At 43.1% G+C, this 20,966-nt stretch overlaps 1 protein-coding gene across 1 annotated transcript in view; it reads left to right on the forward strand.

Annotated features, from left to right (window-relative positions):
* atp11a (ATPase phospholipid transporting 11A) overlaps positions 1-20,966 on the forward strand; it is a 205,217-nt gene that overhangs the window by 99,930 nt on the left and 84,321 nt on the right. Inside the window, 2 exon segments of the mRNA XM_052025948.1 lie at positions 1,456-1,619; positions 8,780-8,851. Of these exon segments, the coding sequence (XP_051881908.1) occupies positions 1,456-1,619; positions 8,780-8,851 (236 nt within the window).

A 20,966-nucleotide genomic window follows, 5' to 3' on the forward strand; every position in this document is an offset into this window, starting at 1 on the left:
CTTCTCTCCTCTTCCATCGGGTAGAAGATACAGGAGCCTGAGGGCACGTACCACCAGACTTAAGGACAGCTTCTACCCCACTGTGATAAGACTATTGAACGGTTCCTTTATACAATGAGATGGACTATGACCTCACGATCTACCTTGTTGTGACCTTGCACCTTATTGCACTGCATTTTCTCTGTAGCTGTGACACTTTACTCTGTACTGTTGCTGTTTTTACCTGTACTACATCAATGCACTCTGTACTAACTCAATGTAACTGCACTGTGTAATGAATTGACCTGTACGATCGGTTTGTAAGACAAGCTTTTCACTGTACCTCGGTACAAGTGACAATAATAAACCAATACCTTTACCAAGTATTTTTTTCTTTCCAGTCTCTTATTCCTGAGGTTTTGTTTGTACATCTTTACCAGACTGACTGACACTGCCTTGCAGGTCTGGCTTGTGTGGAGTTGGTCAGAGGCTGAGTACCAATCTATGGTGATTAGGCTGCCATCTGACACCCCAAATCCTTTCCACCAAGGCACAAGTCAGGAGAGCGATGCAATGAGCTTTCTTGGATGAGTGCCTCTCCAGAAATTCTAAAGAAACTTAAAGCAATCTGGGAAATATAACCCTCTTTGGTGATCTAATAACCACTGTTTATATTTATTCCCCCCCTCCACCAGCACACAGTTGCAGCAGTGTATGCCATCTACAAAATGCACAGTAGTTACTCGCTCAGGCTAGTATGACAGCACCTTCCAAATCTGCAAGGTCTACTGACAGGAGGTACAAGAGCATCGGGCACGTAAGAGCACTGCCACCCTGCAGGTTCCCCAACAAGTTGCACACTATCCACACATGGAAATGTATTGCTGATTTCCATCATTGCTATAGGCCTCATCCTGGAACTCTCTATCCAACAGCATTGTGGAGTACCATCACCAGAACCGTAAAGGTTCAAAGTGGTTCATCACCAGCAGCACAAATATAATGAATGCTGGATTTGACAGCAATGGCCAGTTCCTGGGAAATGATTATATAAGAAGAATACTGTCATGCAGCAGCTGGGCTGATAGCTCACTTCTGAACTGCATACTCAGTGAGGTTCTTCAAATGTGGTGGTGTTGGATTTTAGATCACTGCATGTTTTGATATCCAGTGAGATTGTTATCTGTGTGGGAAGTTGGTGCTTCCTATTATTTACCCTGATGAGACTTTGGAAGAAACAGTGAATTGATTCTCCTTCTTTTGCATATCATGGGCCAGTTAGTACCATCGCCTTGGTATTGAATCCTTCCAGTTTGAGCTGTATTGCTAAGAAAAGAACACTTTTGTTTTTATACTACATGGATACATAAGGATAAATAAATGTCTGATCTCTTTGGCAGAGTAAGGTACAGGATAAATTGGTGCACGTCCAACCACTGTTTACTAGGCCTTCATTTATTTGTTTTTCACTTCTAGGGAAGAAAGGAGCTGTTTTTCCGTGCACTGTGTCTTTGCCATACAGTCCAAGTTAAGAGAGAAGACCAGACTGATTATCCAAAGCCGCACCAGGAATGTGGGAGATCCTCAGTTTATATTTCCTCCTCACCAGATGAGATTGCTCTGGTGGAAGGTGTAAAGAGGTACTGAACACATTTTCTAATTGTAAACACAATGGGAATGAGAGTGGTGGGGATTTGTGCAAAACAAAGTCTTCATAATTTTTCCGTGTCATTGATGCTGATTTGTGTTTGATCGGAAATGTCTGCAATTGCATGGAACATTTCATTTTTGACGATCTGTTCTCCTTAACTATTGTAAATTAATTCTGCAGTTACCATTGAATCTGATGCAAGGATATTATGTGATTGGACTTGCTATCCACATACTGTATTAAGAATCCACAGATTAAATTCAAATAATTGGAACAAACAGACATTTTCAACCTTTGCTGGATATGAAACGAATTAAAAGTCTACCACTTTCAAAACTCATTATTTACAAATCAATGCATTCCAAAGAACTACCCCATCTCACAGGCCACTGCTCCACAAATTAGTAGCCTACTTGCCACTTCTGAGATATTTAATCAACAGATCCAATCATGCTACATGCTTGTCTATGCCAATAATGAAACTGCTTAGTTTGAGAAGAAACTCAAAAGTTTTGAGGGAAATTTTTTTTCCTCTGAATCAAATTCAACCAAAGACTGCTAGGCATTATAATTGTAAACTTTTTAATAGAGCTGTTTGCACCATGCCAATATATGGTTCCTTCAGTGGGATAAAATGGGCCAGTCTCGAGGGACATGATGGTGGTGAGATGCCCCTCTTCTGCTGCTTATTAGAAAGTTATAGCCATTATAGCTTGTTCACAAATGAAACACCTAAGCCACCCTTAACCATGTCTCCATCATTCCTAAGACAGCATCTGCAAACTAAGGTACTAAAATGGTACCTCTCCAAGCATTGGTCTGCCACATATTTGCTGAAGGGCCAAGAAATATATATTTATTAATTGAGTTCCATACCACTGGGCCATTGTCCTGGTCTTTCAATGTCTTTCTATTTCATTAGATCATAAAGTCATAAATTCATAAAGTTATACAACAGGGAAACAGGGCCTTCAGCCCAACTCATCCATGCTGGCCTTAAACTCGTGCCCTCTAGTTTTAGACTCTACCTTGGGAAAAAGACTGTGACGATCCATCTTGTCCATTCCTGTCGTAATTTTATAAACCTTCATAAGGACACCCCTTAGCCTCCTTCACTCCAGGGAGAATAGTCCCAGTCTATCCAGTCTCTCCTTATTACTCAAGCCTTCCTGTCCCGGCAACATCTTTGTGAATCTTTTTTACACCCTCTCTTACTTAGTCACATCCTTCCCATAGCCAAGCACCCAGAACTGCACACAGTACTCCAAGTGCAGTCTCATCCATGTCTGTACAACTGTAACATTACATCCCAACTCTTGTATTCAGTGCCCTGTCTGATGAAGCCAAGCATGCCATACGCCACCTTCACTACTTCTCTACCTGTGTTGCCAGTATCAGGGAACTATGTATGTGTACCCCAGGTCTCTGTTTTACAACACTCCCCAGGGCCCTGTCATTCACTGTGTATGTCCTGCCTTGATTTAACTTTCCAAAATGCATCACTTTGCCCTTGTCTGAGTTAAATTCCATCTGCCATTTCTTGGTCCACTTTCCCAATTGATCTCGATCCTGTTGTAACCTTAGACAACCTAATTCCTTATCCACTATACCACCAATTTTGGTGTCATCTTTCTTTCTTTTGCATTCTCTCTCTTTCAATAACCCTCTTTCTTATGTTTTCTCACCCTTTCATTTACCATCAGTATTGTTTTTTATTACTCTTTCTCACCACCTCTCCTATTCTTTCCTCTCTCTTTTCTCTTCCACTTTCCCTCTTGCTCACTCTGTATTTCACTCTGGTTCTCTTGCTCACATTCTGACTCAGCTCTTCATCTTTCTATATCTCTTGCTTTATCCCTCCTCCTGTGTCTGTCCCTTTCTCCTTCTTCCCTCTCTCCCTTCCCCCCCTTTTTCCTTCCTTCTCCCCACATCATTCACAATTTCCTCCTTTCCCCCTTTATTCCTCCCTTCTCCCACCCCTATTCCCAATTTACCCCTTTCTCTCACTCTTTCTAGGTTTGGTTCTGTTTCTGTATTTCTCCCTTTCTGCTCCCAATCTCTTTGTCTCTTTCCTTTTCTCGTTTTCCTTTCTTTGTTTTCTCTCTCACTGCTCATTCTCCCTCTCTGCTCTCCCTCCATCTCTGCCCTCCCTCCATCCCTCTCATGTTTCATCTGGCTTTTCTCTATCATCCTTTCCTACTAGTTCCTCTTTTAGTTCTAATACATAGGACAACAGGATCTTAAGCCCTCGATGTCTGTGCCAACTATGATACTAATTTAAACTGCACATCTACCTGCATGTCATCTAAATCCCTCAATTCATGCACCTGTCTAAATGCCTCTTAGACATTGTTATTGCGCTTTCTTCCACCATCTCCCCTGGCGGTGTGTTCCAGGCATCTAACACTCATATACATACACACACACACACACATTATATATATGTGTGTGTATGTATATGCATAAAAAATTATCACATAAATCTTCTTTTAAACTTTTCCCCTTTCACCTTAAATCTATGCCCTCTAGTGTATGACATTTCCATCTTGGGAAAATGTCTCGGACTGTCTACCCCGTCTGTGCCTCTCTTAATTTTTTATACTTCCATCAGGTCACTCCTCAGCCTCTGGGGGTTCATGGGAAACAATCCAAGTTTGTCCAATTTCTCCTTTATAGCAACTACTATCTAATCCTGCAACATCCTGATGAACCCCTTCTATGTCCTCTCCAAAGCCTCCACATCCTTTCTATAATGTGGTGACCAGAAACTGCACATAATATTCCAAATGTGTTCTACCCAAAATTTTATGCAGCTGAAACATACTCCCTGATTTTTATACGCAACACCCCAACTAACACAGGCAAGCATGCCTTCCACTGCCTTCACCACCCTATCTAGTGTTGCCACTTTCAGGGAGATACGGATTTGCACCCCTAGATCTCTCTGTACATCAATGCTCCTAAGCATCCTGCCACTTACTGTATACTTTCCTCTTAAATTTGACCTCCCAAAGTGCAACACCTCACATTTGTCCAGATTAAAATCCATCCATCATTTCCCTGTCCATATTATTCCCAACTGGTCTATTTTGCGGAATCCTTTGACAATCTTCCTCTCCGTCCACATTTGTTCCATTCTTGTCTATTTAAGCTTTAATATGCTTGGTTGATTATTTCATTTTAAATGTGGTACATACATATAGATGTTATAATTGCTGTCTGGTCCTAATCTTTGTGCATAGCAATAGGAACCCATTAGCCTATAATGCCCTTCCAATTCGCTTCATGTAGCCTCCCCAACCTTGTATACACAAAAGAAATCTTCCTTCAGTCTCCTTTCTAAACACCAGTGATTACAGATCATCTTAGTCTTACAAATCGCTTCTTCACCCCTTGCATTGTCCTTGTCTAATATCCTCTGTACCGTCTTTAGTGCTTACATTCATTACTGTTACCAACAAAGTTAACTATCCCATATGTCTTAATCATTTTGTCAATCTGCCTTGCTGCTTTCTAAGTTTAAAAAATAAAAGCAGGAGTCGGACATATGGCTCCTTGCACCTGCCCTGACATTCAATACGAAAGTGGCAGATCCAGTGCTTCAGGTATACTTTCCCATTTGATTTACAAATCCCAAGATTCCCTTACTGCCCAAAAAATCTACCAATCTCAATCAAGACGATACAAGTAGAGGAAACAATATCATATTTAACTTGTCCCCCCCTCACAGAATCTTGTTTGTCTCTGTGGGCTTATCTATCATTTTTCTAAACACCAGTGATTACAGACCAATCCTATTTAGTCTCACTTTTATTGGACGGTTACTCATTTAAGGCTTCAATCCAGTGAATCCACACTGCACTGACATCAAGGCAAGTATTTTCTTTACGGTACAGAGATCAAAATTACACAGTAACCAAAATGAAATCTTGCCACTGCTCCTCAAATTAAGCAAAACTTCCTGACTTTTGTATTCCAAACACCTTAGAGAAAAAAACTAATAGATTTGCTCACAAGTTAATGCAGCATAAATTCACTAGATTCTTACCTGGGGTGAGAGATTGTCCATCAAAGTTAAAGTAAGATTGGACAATATTCACTGGAATTTGGAAGAATGAGAGCTGAGATCCAAGATTCTGTGGGATTAACAGGGTAGATTTGGAGCAGTGGTTTCCTCAGGCTGGGAAGCCTAAAGCTAAAGGGCATAGCTTTAGGATAGGGAGATGGGAAGAATTTTGGTTACTTGTAAGTTGAAAATCCTTTGAAACCACAACCCCAAGAGTTGGGAATGTTTAGTAATTGAATGTTTTTGTGGCTGAGATCAAATTTTTTTTTAAATAGATGTTGAACAAATTGGAGGATGTGGTATTGGCATTGGGATATGAGCCACAGGCTCAGCCATTATCTTGTTGAATGCAGGAGCATAATGAAGGGATGGAATGGCTTATTGCTTCTATTTCTTATGTTCATATGATTTTATGCATCTTACCTTCCTCCTCAGTGTCCACTGCTTCAATATGAAGCATATCATTTATATTTTAAAATTTTCTGAGCTATTCCCCCATCTCAAAACAGGAAGTAAATTCTGCAGCACTATGGTGTTTCAAAGGATGAATTTTTCAAATATGTGCATATGACTATTGAACTACAATACAATGGGCATGTAATGCTTTCCGTGATAGCTGGGGATAAGCAATAAGAGTAAAGCACTAATTTGGCAGGAGGGTGGTAAACTCAGTAGCAGTGTGGGAGGTGAGGGGATTGACCCGAATCTAGAGCATAAATCCAGCATATCCAGTGGGCAGAGCAGACACAGGTAGGTTAGGGACCATGGTGGGGTGGAAGGCTCAACTCATTTATTTTAATGCAAGGAACCTCACGAGTAAATCAGGTGATCAGCATGTGGTATTATAATAATTGTAATCATGGAAATGTGGTTGAGTGAAGGGCAAGAGCGGCAGTTTAATGTTCCGGTGTACAGAAGTTTCAGGCATGACAGCGGATACAAAAGAGGGGGAGTCGCACTTCTGATTAAGGGAGAAAATCACAGCAGTATGTAGAAAGGTTATCCTGGAGTGATCACCCAACAAGGTCATACGGAAAGGACTTAAAAATAAGAGAAGGGCAGTCACTTTGCTGAGGTTATACTAAAGGCCTCCCAATAGTCACCAGGAAACAGAGGAACAAGCAAATCACAGAAAGGTGTAAAAGTAATAGGGTTATAGTAGTGGGGGATTTTAACTTGCCCAATATTGACTGGGATTTCCTTAGTGAAAGGGCTTAGAGGGTGTGGAATTTATTAAGTGTGTCCAAGATACAATATGTAAGTATTCATACCAGAGAAGGGGCTGGACTTAACCTTATTTTAGAAATTGAAACCAGACATGTGGTAGAAGAGTTGATTGGGGAACACTTTGGAAATGGTGATCGTAATTCCATAAGTTCTAAGGTAGTTATGGAAAGGGTTAAGGTTGGTCCTCAAGTTAATCCTAAATTGGGGGAAGACTGATTTCAATAGTACAAGAGAGAACTTGGTGAATATAGACTGGGAGCAGATGATTTCAGATAAAATAACACTGACAAGTGGGAGTCTTTTAAAAGAGAGTCAGTAAGAGTTCGGGCCAGCATGTTCTAGTAAAGGTGAGAGGCAATGATGGCAAGAACAGGAAACATGAATGACAAAGATTATTGAAGGGTTGATCAGGTAAAAAAAATGGAAGCATATGGCAGGTATAGGCAACTACAGTCAAGCAAATCCCTTGAGAAATATAGAGGGTGTAGGAGAGTACTTAACAAAGAAATTAGAAGGGCAATGGAGGCTATCCTTGGCAGGTAAGACTAAGGAGAGTCATAAGTTAATTTATAAATATATTGGGAGCAGAGGATAGATAGGGAAAGAGTGGGTCTCCAGGGACCAAATGGGTAATTTATGTATGGAGCCAGGGGATGTGGGTGAGGTCCTAAATGAATACTACTTGTCTGTATTCACCAATGAGAATGATGTGAAAGACAGAGTTCTGGGAGGGGTGTATTGATAGTCTAGAGCATATCAGTATTGAAAAGATGAAGGTGTCAGATGAGTTGGAATGCAGAAGGGTGGATAGGTCCTTAGCTGAGATCTATCCAGAATGCAGTGGGAAACAAGGGAGCAGTTAGCTGGGTTAGCTATCCCGACGGAGATTTCTGCATCTTCATTAGCCACAGGCAAAATACTAGAAGACATTAGGATAGTTAATGTTTTTTTATTTTAGAAGGGCAGCAGTGATAAACCAGGTAACTACAGGCCAGTGAGCCTTGTCAGTAGTAGGGAAATTATAGCAGAAAATTCCAAGGGACGGGATTCCAAGGTGGACAAAAGAGGGGAGGTGGGGTTGGGATGGGGTAGAAGTAGGTATGAGATAGTGATAGGCAGGTGCAGGGGAGGGGGGGGGAGAGCAGATCCACCTGATTTGGGGGACTTTAGATATTGAGAGAGACTGGATAGGCTGGGTTTGTTTTCCCTAGAAATGAAGGAGGCTGAGGGGTGACCTGGTAGAAGTATGAAAGTCACAGATAGGGTAGATAGCCAAGATCCTTTTCCATAGTAGAGGTATCAAAAACAAGAGCATATGTTTAAAGTGAGAGGAAGGAGTTTTAAAGAGGATCTGAGGGATGTTTCTTTACACAGAGTGGTTGATATTCGAGAATGTGCTGCCAGAAGAGGTGGTGGAATGAAATACAATTACTACGTTTAACAGGCATTTCGACAGACACAAATAGGCAAGGCGTGGAAGGATATGTCCTAATGTGGGCAAATATGATTAGTGTAGATTTGCAAAGAGGTTAGCATAGATGTGGTGGGCTGAATGGCTCACTTCTCAGCTGCATGACTCCATAACTTTAGGACATGAGACACACATGGGCCAGATCAGGTAAGGATGGCAACTTTGCTTTCCTGAAGGACATTAAATTAACTGGTTGCATATTTGCAACATTCCATCAGCTTCATGGTAATAATCTGTTCATGGATTCATTGAATTTGTTTTTGAACCTTCAACTTCCTTGTCTAGAAGCTTAACCAGTGCATTACTGCACTATTGTGTATTTATCACTGATGATCACATTCCTTTGTGTTGAGTACCTTCATTCAATTTTGTTTTAAATTTTCAGGTATGGATACACATTTCTGCAGCTGAAAAACAATCATATGGAACTTGAGAATGCAGAAGCTGAAGTTGAAAGGTATAGTATGCACAGTTTGAAAAAGTTTATAAACAGATTCTGTAATTATGGAAATTGAAGAAAGTAGGATTACAAGATTTGACATTGTCTGCATATGCTACTATTTTATTTTGCTGTTTTTAATCCTTTGCCTCAAGTCTTAGGCCTGCAGTTATAGACTTTAGAAGTTCAGAAAAGTTGAAGAAATAATGTCAGAACCTAAGGAGCTTTCAATATGAGCACAATGCTGAGGATCCCCCGAGACCACATTGGGAGAGTGCTCCTGGGCTGACATCAGGTCAGCACCCAGGCTGACATCAGGATAGCACTGAAGGTGCTCCTGGGGTGATGCTGGATAGTGCCGAGAGAGCTCCTGGTCTGACTGCAGGACAGAACCAATGGATAGAGTCAGAGTTTTATAGTACAGAAACCGACCCTTGGGCCCAACTCATCTGGGTTGGCCAAGTTGCCCAACTGAGCTTGTCCCATTTGCCTGTGTTTGGCTTAAAATCCTCTAAACCTTTCCTGTAACTGTCCAAGTAACTTTTAAACATTATAATTGTACCCACCTCTTCCACTTCCTCTGCCAGCTCGTTCACATACTCACCACCCTCTGTGTGAAAAAGTTGATCCTCAGGTCCCTTTTAAATCTTTCCCCTCTCACTTTAAAACTTTGTCCTCTAGTTTTAGTCACCCCTACTCTGGGGAAAAGACTTTGACTATTCACCTTATCTATGCCCTTCATGATTTTATAAAGCTCTATAAGGTCACCACTCGGTTTCCTGGGCTCCAAAGAAAAATATCTCAGCCTATCCAGCCTCTCCTTCCAATCCAAGCCCTCCAGTCTTTGTGCCATCCTCAAATCTCTTTTGCATCATCTCCAGTTTAATGACACCTTTCCTGTGGGAGGGTGACCAAAACTAGAAGCATTACTCCAGATGTGGCCTTACCAATGTCTTGTACAGCTATAGCATGATGCCCCAATTCCTGTACTCAATTCTACCTGATGAAGGCAAGCATGCCTGTTGTAAGACAAGTTCTTTAAGGTCTCAAAGTGCAAGGACTCTGGACACAGTTTTTGGAGTAAAAAATAACATTCACAAAGACAAATGCAGAACAGAATGGGAACAGATGCATACTTACACACACAGGTGATCGTGAACATGGGGTAAATAGCAACAAGAGTGAGATGCATGCACACACACACAACTCAAATGATCAAGGAAGAGAAATACAATGCCTGACCCCTGACTCAGTGCAAACATCGGCTCTACGCTCCCAGGAATCTACTTAGGACACTCCTAACCTTTGTGGAAGTGCACACTCTTACCAATAGTCTCTTCAGCGTTGTTTCACGATTCCTGGAACAATCAAAAGAGAGAGAACCAAGCACATGAGGCACCCTTTATAGTTCTGGAGGGCTGGGTGGAGCTAGCCCAGGTAATTCAAACAGGCCAATGGCTCGGGGCCAAGGACAAGGGTGCTCAAATGTCCAATACTGAGGTGTGCACTAATGGTGGGGGTGGAGCCAACCTTGATTGACAGTGATGTACCTTTCGACAGGTAGGGGGCAGTGCACTGTCACGTGACAGCCACGACCTCCACAATACAATGTCAAATGCCGTCTTCATCACCCTGCCTATCTGTGTTGTAACTTTAAAGGAATGATGTACCTGCACCCTTAGGCCTCTTCTACAACACTCCCCAGGGCCCTGTGCCAATGTTGGGACAGTGTTTAGGAAGCTCCTGGCAAATCTCAGCACAACATAGTGGGTAATTCTGGTTTAGTGACAATTGGTCAACCAGTACTTGTCAAGTTGCCCACGAGCCTGATAACAGATCTTTCACCATGTAAACTCTCAGGCAATTTGCCCAAAGTAGAGGAATTGAGTACAGGAGACTCAATGATTTGAGATGCAAGATATATCTAGAAGTTTAGACATGTTGTGTGAGTATACTTGAGATGCATCTTTCTCACCAAATGGGAGAAATGTGAGGTTATTAATTTTGATTGGAAGGTTAGAAAAGCTAAACACTCTATAAATAATGAGAAACTAGAAAATGTTGATGTATAAAGGGTTCAATGCATTGGCTCGTGTTGAAAGTGCTAGCTCCATTACAAGAAGGATGTGGAGGCTTTGGAGAGAGTGCAGAAGAGGTTTACCAGGATGCTGCCTAGATTAGAGGGTATGAGCTATAAGGAGACGTTGGACAAACTTGTGTTGTTTTATCTGGAGTGTCGGAGGTTGAGGGGAGACCTGATGAAAGTTTATAAGATCTTTTTCCTGGGGTCGAAATGTCAAATACTAGAGGACATGCATTTAAGGTGAGAGGGGAATGTTTAATGGAGGTGAGCGGGGCAATTTTGTTTTCAGAGGATGGTAGGTGCCTGGAATGTGCCTTCGGGGAGAGTGATAGACGCAGATACAATAGTGGCATTTAAGAGGCTGTTAGATAGATACATGAATATGCAGGGAGTGGAGGGATATGGATCATGTGCAGGCAGAAGAGAATTGACATCGTGTTTGGCGCAGAAGGACTTGTTCCTGTGCTGTACTGTTCTATTTTTTCTCAATGTGTGGAATAGGATGGAGACCAAGGTCGACCAGCAACATTGTGCCATCTAGTAAAAAGATGAATGAGGGCAATTAGAGAAATCAAATAAATGAAAGAATATGTTGGAACTATGCAAGGCAGAACACAGCAATTGCTGGAAATACCCAGCAGATCACTCAGCATCTGTTGGGAGACAAAAACTACAGGTGGATGACCTTGCATTAGAATGGACCAATTTCAGATCCAAAGGGAAATGATGTAAATTTGCAAGAAAAAGTTACAAGCCTAAGGATTGGAAGCTACTTAAAATAGCAAAAATGGACCAAGAGTTTGATTAAGAGAGGAAAAATAGACTATGGGAGTAAATGTTAAAAGAACTTAAAAGTGAACCATAAATGCTTCTACAAGTAAGTAAGAAGATTTCTGAAGACAAATGTAGGTCTCTTGCATTCAAAAACTGGAACCAAGAAATGGCAGAGTAATTAAACAAGTGCTGTTTTTCTGTATTCAAAGAAGAGGACACAGATAAGATCTCTGAAATGATAATAAACCATGTCTAATGAAAATGAGGAAATAAAGGAAACCAGTATTGGTGAAAAAGTAGTGCTGGAGAAATTAATGGCATTGAAAGCTGATAAATGCCCAGGATCTGATAATCTACACCCACTGAACCATAAGAGGCAGCATGGATGTATTGATTGTCATATTTCTGAATTCTATAGATCATGAATGGTTCCTGTAGATTGGAGGGTATCAAATCTAACCCCAGTGGAGATAAAATGGGGAACTCAGTGGTTTGCTGACATAAGTTATAGGGAAAATGCTAGAGACTATTATAAAGGATATGATGCCAGGAAACTCAGAACATACCAGTGGAATTAGACAAAGTTTATATGGATTTCTGAAAGGGATAGATAAGGGAGAATCAATGGTTGGGGTGAACTTGGACTTTCAAAAGATCTCTGATAAAGTTTCATATTTAACTTAGTGTGCAAAATTAAAGCTCATGGAATACAAAGTAGTATACTGTTATGGATTGAATTGGAAATAGGAGTGGCACAGTTGCACAGCTCAAACTTGCTGCCTCACAGCTGCAGCAACTCGGGTTTAATTCGGACCTCTGGTACATTTTCATATTCTCGCCGTGACCATGTGGGTTTCGTCTGAGTGAACAAAGAACATGGAACAGTACAGCACAGAACAGGCCCTTTGGCCCACAATGTTGTGCCAACATAGCTAATCCCTCCTTCCTACAGAATGCCCATATCCCTCCATTTTCCTCTCATTCATGTGCCCACAGTGAATTTGCCTCCACCACCCTATCAGGCAATGCATTCCAGGCATCCACCACTCTCTGAGTAAAAAACATACCCCTCATGTCTGTTCTGAACCTACCCCCCTCTCACCTTAAATGCATGCCCTCTGGTATTGGATCGCTCAGTAATGGGAAAAAGATATTGCTTGTCCACCCTATGTCTGCCCCTCATAATTTTATACACTTCCAACAGATCACCCCTCAGCCTCCGCTGCTCCAGAGAAAAGACCCCAAGTTTGTCCAGCTTCTCCTGATGGCACATGCCCTCTAATCCAGGCAGCATCCTAGTAAAACTCCTCTGCACCCTCTCTAAAGCCTCAACATCCTTCCTATAGTGAGGTGACCAGAATCGCACGTAATACTCTAAATGCGGCCTAACTGGTGTTCTATAGAGATGCATCATAACTTTTTGACTCCTATACTCAATACCTCTATTAATGAAAGTAAGCATTCCATAAGCCTACTTAACCACTCTTTCTACCTGTGTAGCCACTTTCAGTGAGTTCCTAGCATTCACTTTCAGTGCTCTAGTTTCTTCCCACATTCCAGTTAGCATAACGCTATTACAGCGCCAGCGATCCGAGTTCAATTCCGGCCTCTGTCTGTAAGGAGTCTGTACATTCTCCCCATGTCTGCATGGGTTTCCTCCTGGTGCTCCGGTTTCCTCTCACATTCCAAAGACGTACGGGTTAGGAAGTTGTGGGCATGCTATGTTGGCGCCGGAAGCGTAGCAACACGTGCAGGCTGCCCCCACAGCACTCTACGCAAAAGATGCATTTCACTGTGTGTTTCGATGTACATGTGACTAATAAAGATATCTGATGTACCAGTTTGTAGTTTAGTCGGCTACTGTAAATTGTCCATGATTGTTCGTGGTGGTATAATCTGTGGGGAGTTGATGGTAATATGGGGACAATACAATGTGATTAGTGTAAATGGGTGCTTGGTGGGCTGAAGGTCCTGCTTCCATGTTCAGTGACTCCATGACCCAATGGTTGATGGACAAGAAACAAACTAGGAATAAATGAGTCTTTCTTGGGCTTCAGGGCAGTGACTTAGGGGGAAATCAGGGGTCAGTGCTTGGGCCCAAGATATTCACAACATATATCCATGATTGGGATAAAGGAACCAAATGTGACTTTTCTGAGTTTGCTGATGACGCAAAACTGGGTGGGATTGTGAGCTGTGAGGAGGATGTGAAAAGGATGCAAGACAATTTAGACAAGTTGAGTCAATGGGTAGAGACATGGCAGGTGCACTGTAATGCAGATAAATGTGAAGTTATCCCTATTAGTATAAAAACCGCAAGGGCATCTTGTTAATAAAAGTGTTAAATTGGAAATTATTGGTGTATAGAGGTGTCCTTATACACCAGTCATTGAAAGCAAATGTGCAGATGCAGCAAGAATTTAAGAAGGAGCATGGTATAGAAACATAGAAAACCTACAGCACAATACGGGCCCTTCGGCCCACAAAGTTGTGCCGAACATGTCCCTACCTTAGAGATTACTAGACTTACCCATAACCCTCTATTTTTCTAAGCTCCATGTACCTATCCAAAAGTCTCTTAAAGGACCCTATCATATCCGCCTCCACTACCGTTGCCGGCAGCCCTTTCCACGCACTCACCACCCTCTGAGTAAAAAACTTACCCCTGACATCTCCTCTGTACCTGCTCCCCAGCACCTTAAACTTGTGGCAACCATTTCAGCCCTGGGAAAAAGCCTCTGACTAACCACACGATCAATGCCTCTTATCATCTTATACACCTCCATCAGGTCACCTCTCATCCTCCGTCGCTCCAAGGAGAAAAGGCCAAGTTCACTCAACCTGTTTTCATAAGGCATGCTCCGCATTCCAGGCAAAATCCTTGTAAATCTCTTCTGCACCCTTTCTACGGCTTCCACATCCTTCCTGTAGTGAGGTGACCAGAACTGAGCACAGTATTCCAAGTGGGGTCTGACCAGGGTCCTATATAGCTACAGCAGTACCTCTCAGCTCCTAAATTCAATTCTACTATTGATGAAGGACAGTACACCGTATGCCTTCTTAACCACAGAGTCAACCTGTGCAGCTGCTTTGAGCGTCCTATGGACTCAGGCCCCAAGATCCCTCTGATCCTCCACACTGCCAAGAGTCTTACCATTAATACTATATTCTGTTATCAAAACGAATCACTTCACATTTATCTGGGTTGAACTCCATCTGCCACTTCTCAGCCCAGTTTTGCATCCTATCTATGTCCCGCTGTAACCTCTGACAGCCCTCCACACTATCCACAACACCTCCAACCTTTGTGTCATCAGAAAACTTACTATCCCATCCCTCCACTTCCTCATCCAGGTCATTTATAAAAATCACGAAGAGTAAGGGTCCCAGAACAGATCCCTGAGGCACACCACTGGTCACCAACCGCCATGCAGAATATGACCCGTCAACAACCACTCTTTGCCTTCTATAGGCAAGCCAATTCTGGATCCACAAAGCAATGTCCCCTTGGATCCCATGCCTCCTTACTTTCTCAATAAGCCTTGCATGGGGTACCTTATCAAGTGCCTTGCTGAAATCCATGTACACTACATCTACTGCTCTCCCGTCATCAATGTGTTTAGTCACATCCTCAAAAAATTCAATCAGGCTCTTAAGGCAAGACCTGCCCTTAACAAAGCCATGCTGACTATTTCTAATCATATTATACCTCTCCAAGTGTTCATAAATCCTGCTTCTTAGGATCTTCTCCATCAACTTACCAACCACTGAGGTAAGGCTCACTGGTCTATAATTTCCTGGGCTATCTCTACTCCCTTTCTTGAATAAAGGAACAACATCCACAACCCTCCAATCCTCTGGAACCTGTCCTGTCCCCATTGATGATGCAAAGATCACCACCAGAGACTCAGCAATCTCCTCCCTCACCTCCCACAGTAGCCTGGGGTACATCTCATCCGGTCCCAGCGACTTATCCAACTTGATGCTTTCTAAAAGCTCCAGCACATCTTCTTTCTTAATATCTACATGCTCAAGCATTTCTGTCTGCTGCAAGTCATCACTACAATCACCAAGATCCTTTTCCACAGTGAATACTGAAATAAAGTATTCATTAGGTACCTCTGCTGTTTTTTCTGGATCCATACACACTTTCCCACTGTTGCACTTGATGGGTCCTATTCTTTCACGTCTTATCCTTTTGTTCTTCACATACTTGTAGAATGCCTTGGGGTTTTCCTTAATCCTGCCTGCCAAGGCCTTCTTGTGGTCCCTTCTAGCTCTCCTAATTTCCTTCTTAAACTTCTTACTGTGAGCCTTATTATCTTCCAGATCTCTAACATTACCTAGCTCTGTGAACCTTTTGTAAGCTTTTCTTCTTGACTAGATTTATTACAGCCTTTGTCCACTATGGTTCCTGTACCTATCATAACTTCCGTCTCATTGGAAGGTACCTTTGCAGAACTCCACACGAATATCCCCTAAACATTTGCCACATTTCTTCTGTACTTTTCCCTGAGAACATCTGTTCCCAATTTAAGCTTCCAATTTCGTGCCTGAGAGCCTCATAATTCCCCTTACTCCAGTTAAACACTTTTCTAACATGTCTGTTACTGTCTCTCTCCAATGCTATTGTAAAGGAGATAGAATTATGATCACTATCTCCAAAATGCTCTCCCACTGAGAGATCTGACACCTGACCAGGTTCATTTCCCAATACCAGATCAAGTATAGTCCCTCCCCTTGTAGGCTAATCTACATATTACGTCAAGAAACCTTCCTGAACACACCTAACAAACTCCACCCCATCGAAACCCCTTGCTCTAGGGAGATTCCAATCAATATTTGGAAAATTAAAATCTCCCATCACGACAACTCTGTTATTATCACACCCCTCCAGGATCTGTTTCCCTATCTGCTCCTCGATATCCCTGTTACTATTGGGCAGCCTATAAAAAGCACCCAGTAAAGTTATTGACCCCTTGCTGTTCCTAACCTCCACCCACAGAGACTCCGTAGACAATCCCTCCATGATGTCCACCTTTTCTGCAGCCATGACACTATCTCGGATCAACAGTGCCACGCCCCCACCTCTTTTGCCTCCCTCCCTGTCCTTTCCGAAACATTTAAAACCCGGCACTTGAAGTAAGCATTCCTGTCCCTGAGCCATCCAAGTCTCTGTAATGGCCACCACATCATAGCTCCCAGTACTGATCCACACTCTAAGCTCATCTTCTTTGTTCACGATACTCCTTGCGTTAAAATAGACACATCCCAAACCATCGGTCTGAGCACGTCCCTTCTCTATCACCTGCCTATCCTCCCCTTCGCACTGTCTGCAAGCTTTCTCTATTTGAGAGCCAACCGCCTCTTCCCCAGTCTCCTCAGTTCGGTTCCCACCCCACAACAATTCTAGTTTAAATTCTCCCCAGTAGCCTTAGCAAATCTCCCTGCCAGGATATTGGTCCCCCTGGGATTCAAGTGCAACCCATCCTTTTTGTACAGGTCACACCTGTTCCAAAAGAGGTCCCAATGATCCAGAAATCTGAATCCCTGCCCCCTGCTCCAATCCCTCAGCCACGCATTTATCCTCCACCTCATTCTATTCCTATACTCACTGTCGCGTGGCACAGGCAATAATTCCGAGATTACTACCTTTGCGGTCCTGTTCTTCAGCCTTCTGCCTAGCTCCCTAATCTCACTTTTCAGTACCTTATCCCTCTTTCTATCTATGTCGTTGGTACCAACATGTACCACAACTTCTGGCTGCTTTCCCTCCCGCTCAAGAATGCTGTGGATCTGATCAGAGACATCCTGGACCCTGGCACCTGGGAGGCAACATAACATCCGGGATTCTCGCTCATGCCCACAGAACCTCCTGTCTGTTCCCCTGACTATCGAGTCCCCTATCACTATTGCCCTCCTCTTCTCCTCCCTTCCCTTCTGAGCAGCAGGACCAGTTCCAGTGCCAGAGACCTGGCTACTGCTGCTTGATCCCTGTAGGTCATCCCCCTCAACAGCATCCAAAGCGGAATACCTGTTATTGAGGGGAACAGTGTCCGGGGTCCTCTGCGCTGTCTGCCTGTCCCCTTTCTCTTTCTCTCCCCTGACAGTCACCCATCTATCTGCCTCCTGGACCCTAGAACTTTCTGCTCTAAGTGGGGTGACTGCCTCCCGATGCACAGCATCTACATAACTCTCTCCCTCCCTGATACTTTGCAGTGTCCGAAGCTGCGACTCCAGCTCATCAATTCTGAGCCGAAGTTCCTCCAGCCTCCAGCACTTACTGCAGATGTGGTCACCGTGCACCACAGCGGGGTCCACTAGCTCCCACATCATGCAGCTGCAGCACATCGCCTTGCCCTCCATCTGAACTATTTTTTTTCCTACCTAGCTGTAGTCTACTTAAAAGTTATAACAATCGCAGTAAACCTTACCTTTACTTACCAGCTACTCAGCAGTGTTGTTGCAGATGGCCTCCGCATCTTGATGCCGAAACCTGTTGTGCCAAAGCGACTCACTCTGACTCTGTCCACTCTGACAATGGCCGCTCCAAAATAGCCGCTCCGTTTGACAATACCTCCTTTTTATTGGCCCTCCTAAATTCTGCTAGAGGAAAAAAGCCCGCGAAAACACACGAGCTTTTTAAATACTCTGTCCGTACCTGTTAAGGATTTGCTGCTCCAACATCTCCCGGGCCGATTCTGTAAAAGACTTCATGACAAGAGGTTTTGAGTACAGAGTCAAGGATGACTTATTACAATTGTCTAGGGCCTTGGTGAGGTACATCTGAAGAAATAAGACACAAGAGACTGGAATCTGGAGCAACAAACCAGATGCTGGAGGTACTTAGTGGCTCAGTCAACATCAATGGAAGGAAATTGACAGTTGACATTTCAGGTTGAGATCCTTAATCTGGATTGAAAGATAGTCAAAGTCAAGCTTATTGTCATATTGACAGGTGCAATGAAAAACTTACTTGTAGCAGCATCACAGGCACATGGCATCATATAAGCAGCATTCACAAGAAAAACATAAAGTAAATATATGTATAATACACATTTTTTACAAGAAAGAACACAATTAGAACAAAAGAGTACAAAGTCCATTTTAGTGCAAAGTGATGAGCGTGGTCACAGTGTTGCTAAACTGTAGTGATTAGGGTTGTGCCGGTTGGTTCAAGAATCAAATGGTTGAAGGGAAGTAGCTGCTCTTGAACCTGTGGTGTGGGACTTCAAACTCCTCTATCTCCTGCCTGGTGGTAGTTAAGAGAAAATGGCATGGCCCAGATGGTGGGGATCTTTTGATGATAGATGTTATCACTTTGAGGTAATGCCTCCTGTAGACACTACCAGTGGGGAGGGATGTGCCAGTGATGTGTTGGGCTGAGTCCTCTACTTTCTGCAGCTTCTTTACGCATTCAAATTGCTGTACCAGACCATGATGCAACCTGTCAGGACACTTTCAATAGTACATCTGTAGAAGTTTGTTGGAGTTTGGTGACAAGCCAATCCTCCTTAACCTCTTAAGAAAGTAAAGGCGCTGGCATGCCTTCCTTGTGATTACATCTATGTGCTGGGTCTAGGATGGGTCATCTGATATGTTAATGCCCAGGAATTTAAAGCTGCTGACTCTCTCCACTGCCAATCCCAGGGAAGGTGGCCAGTATATAAAGGTAAAGGGAGGGGATGGAGCAAGAGCTAACAAGCAATAGCTGGATCCAGGTGACGAGGGATGATAGGCAGATGGAGGAGGGGAGAGTGGAAATAGTGACAGAGATTAGGAGGTGATAGGTGGAGGCAACAAAAGGCTGCAGATGATGGAATCTCATAGGACAGGAAGGTGGAGCATGGAATCAAATAAGGGAGGTGGGTGGGCAATTGGGAACAAAGGGGGAGGGGAACCAGTGGAAGGAGTGTGTGGGTAATAGGCAGATGGAGTGGGTGGAGGAGGGGAAAGGAACTGGGTAGATCAGGAGGACAGCTCCTTCTCTGTTCCTTTTCTCTCTCCTGATCTGCCCAGAATCTCCTACACCCACCCCAGCCCACCATTTCTCTGTTTCTTTTCCCATTTACTGCACATATCCTGCCAGAATTTAACCTCCCAGAGTACATTACCTCACACTTGTCTGGGTGAACTTCCATTTGCCACTTCTCTGTCCAACTTTCTGACTGATCTATGTCCCGCTGTATCCTTTGACAACCTTTTTCACTATCCACAACTCTACCAATTTTGGGTCATCTGCAAACTTACCAAGCATACCACTTACATTTTCATCCAACTTATTTATATATATTACAAACAACAAAGATCCCAACACTGAACCTCGTGGTGCACCGCACACAAAATGCTGGAGGAACTCAGCAGGTCAGGCAGCATCTATGGAGGGAAATGAATAGTCAACGTATCGGGCCGAGACCCAAAATGTCTGTAAAAGTTGACCTGCGCTCTGTAATAAATCAGACTACAGCAGAACCAAGGAGTGTACAAAAAGTCCTTTATTGTGTAACATTAGTGGGAGTGGGAGTACATAGAAGAGCAAACAGTCAGTGTTGCTCTTCCCTGCACATGACCCGACTCAAGGAATACAGAGCGCTAACAAACTTAAATCCATTGTTCTTTGGTGTGGGTGTTCACCTACTGCACAGGCATACCCATATTTGTGTATGTTTGACCAGCTCACGCTACCATTGGCCAAGCCGAGGCTGCTATGTGCACAAACAATCCTGTTCTTGTGGCCTTGAAGCCCAAAGCTGATGAGAAGTTGCTAGGCTTCATGAGCAGGTTCAAGCTGCTTACAAGTAAAGAGAGAGCGTAACCCTTTGTTCACCAGAGCTCCCTTTCCATTGTCTTCTACATTCCCTCCTTTTATCATTCCATGATAACCACTTAGAGCAAATTTAACTTAAGATAGGAGTGTGGCATACAAAAGCACCATAAAAGCAATAGTATCAACAGAATAACAGCGAGGACGCATATACCCTGGATAAATGTTGTCCACCATCCCTTAAAAGGTCACCAAGATGGTCCCGGGGAATTGTAATAGTGAAATTGTTCTATTTCCTGTACCTCGGTTATCCGTTTCTTGATGTGGTTTGCTAAATGGGTGATATTCTGCACATGTTCCTCCCTTGGTAAACTTGGTCAGTGTAAAATACGGGGGCTCTCTGGACTGATTATATTTGGGCTTATACCACTTAGTGAATATGTGTGCCGCAGGCTGACGTGCCTCCATCCTAGTACTCTTCTGGGTCCTGTTAGAATGACACTTCCATGCCT

This window comes from Pristis pectinata, chromosome 11 (genome assembly GCF_009764475.1).
Source record: "Pristis pectinata isolate sPriPec2 chromosome 11, sPriPec2.1.pri, whole genome shotgun sequence".
Classification (NCBI taxonomy): domain Eukaryota; kingdom Metazoa; phylum Chordata; class Chondrichthyes; order Rhinopristiformes; family Pristidae; genus Pristis; species Pristis pectinata.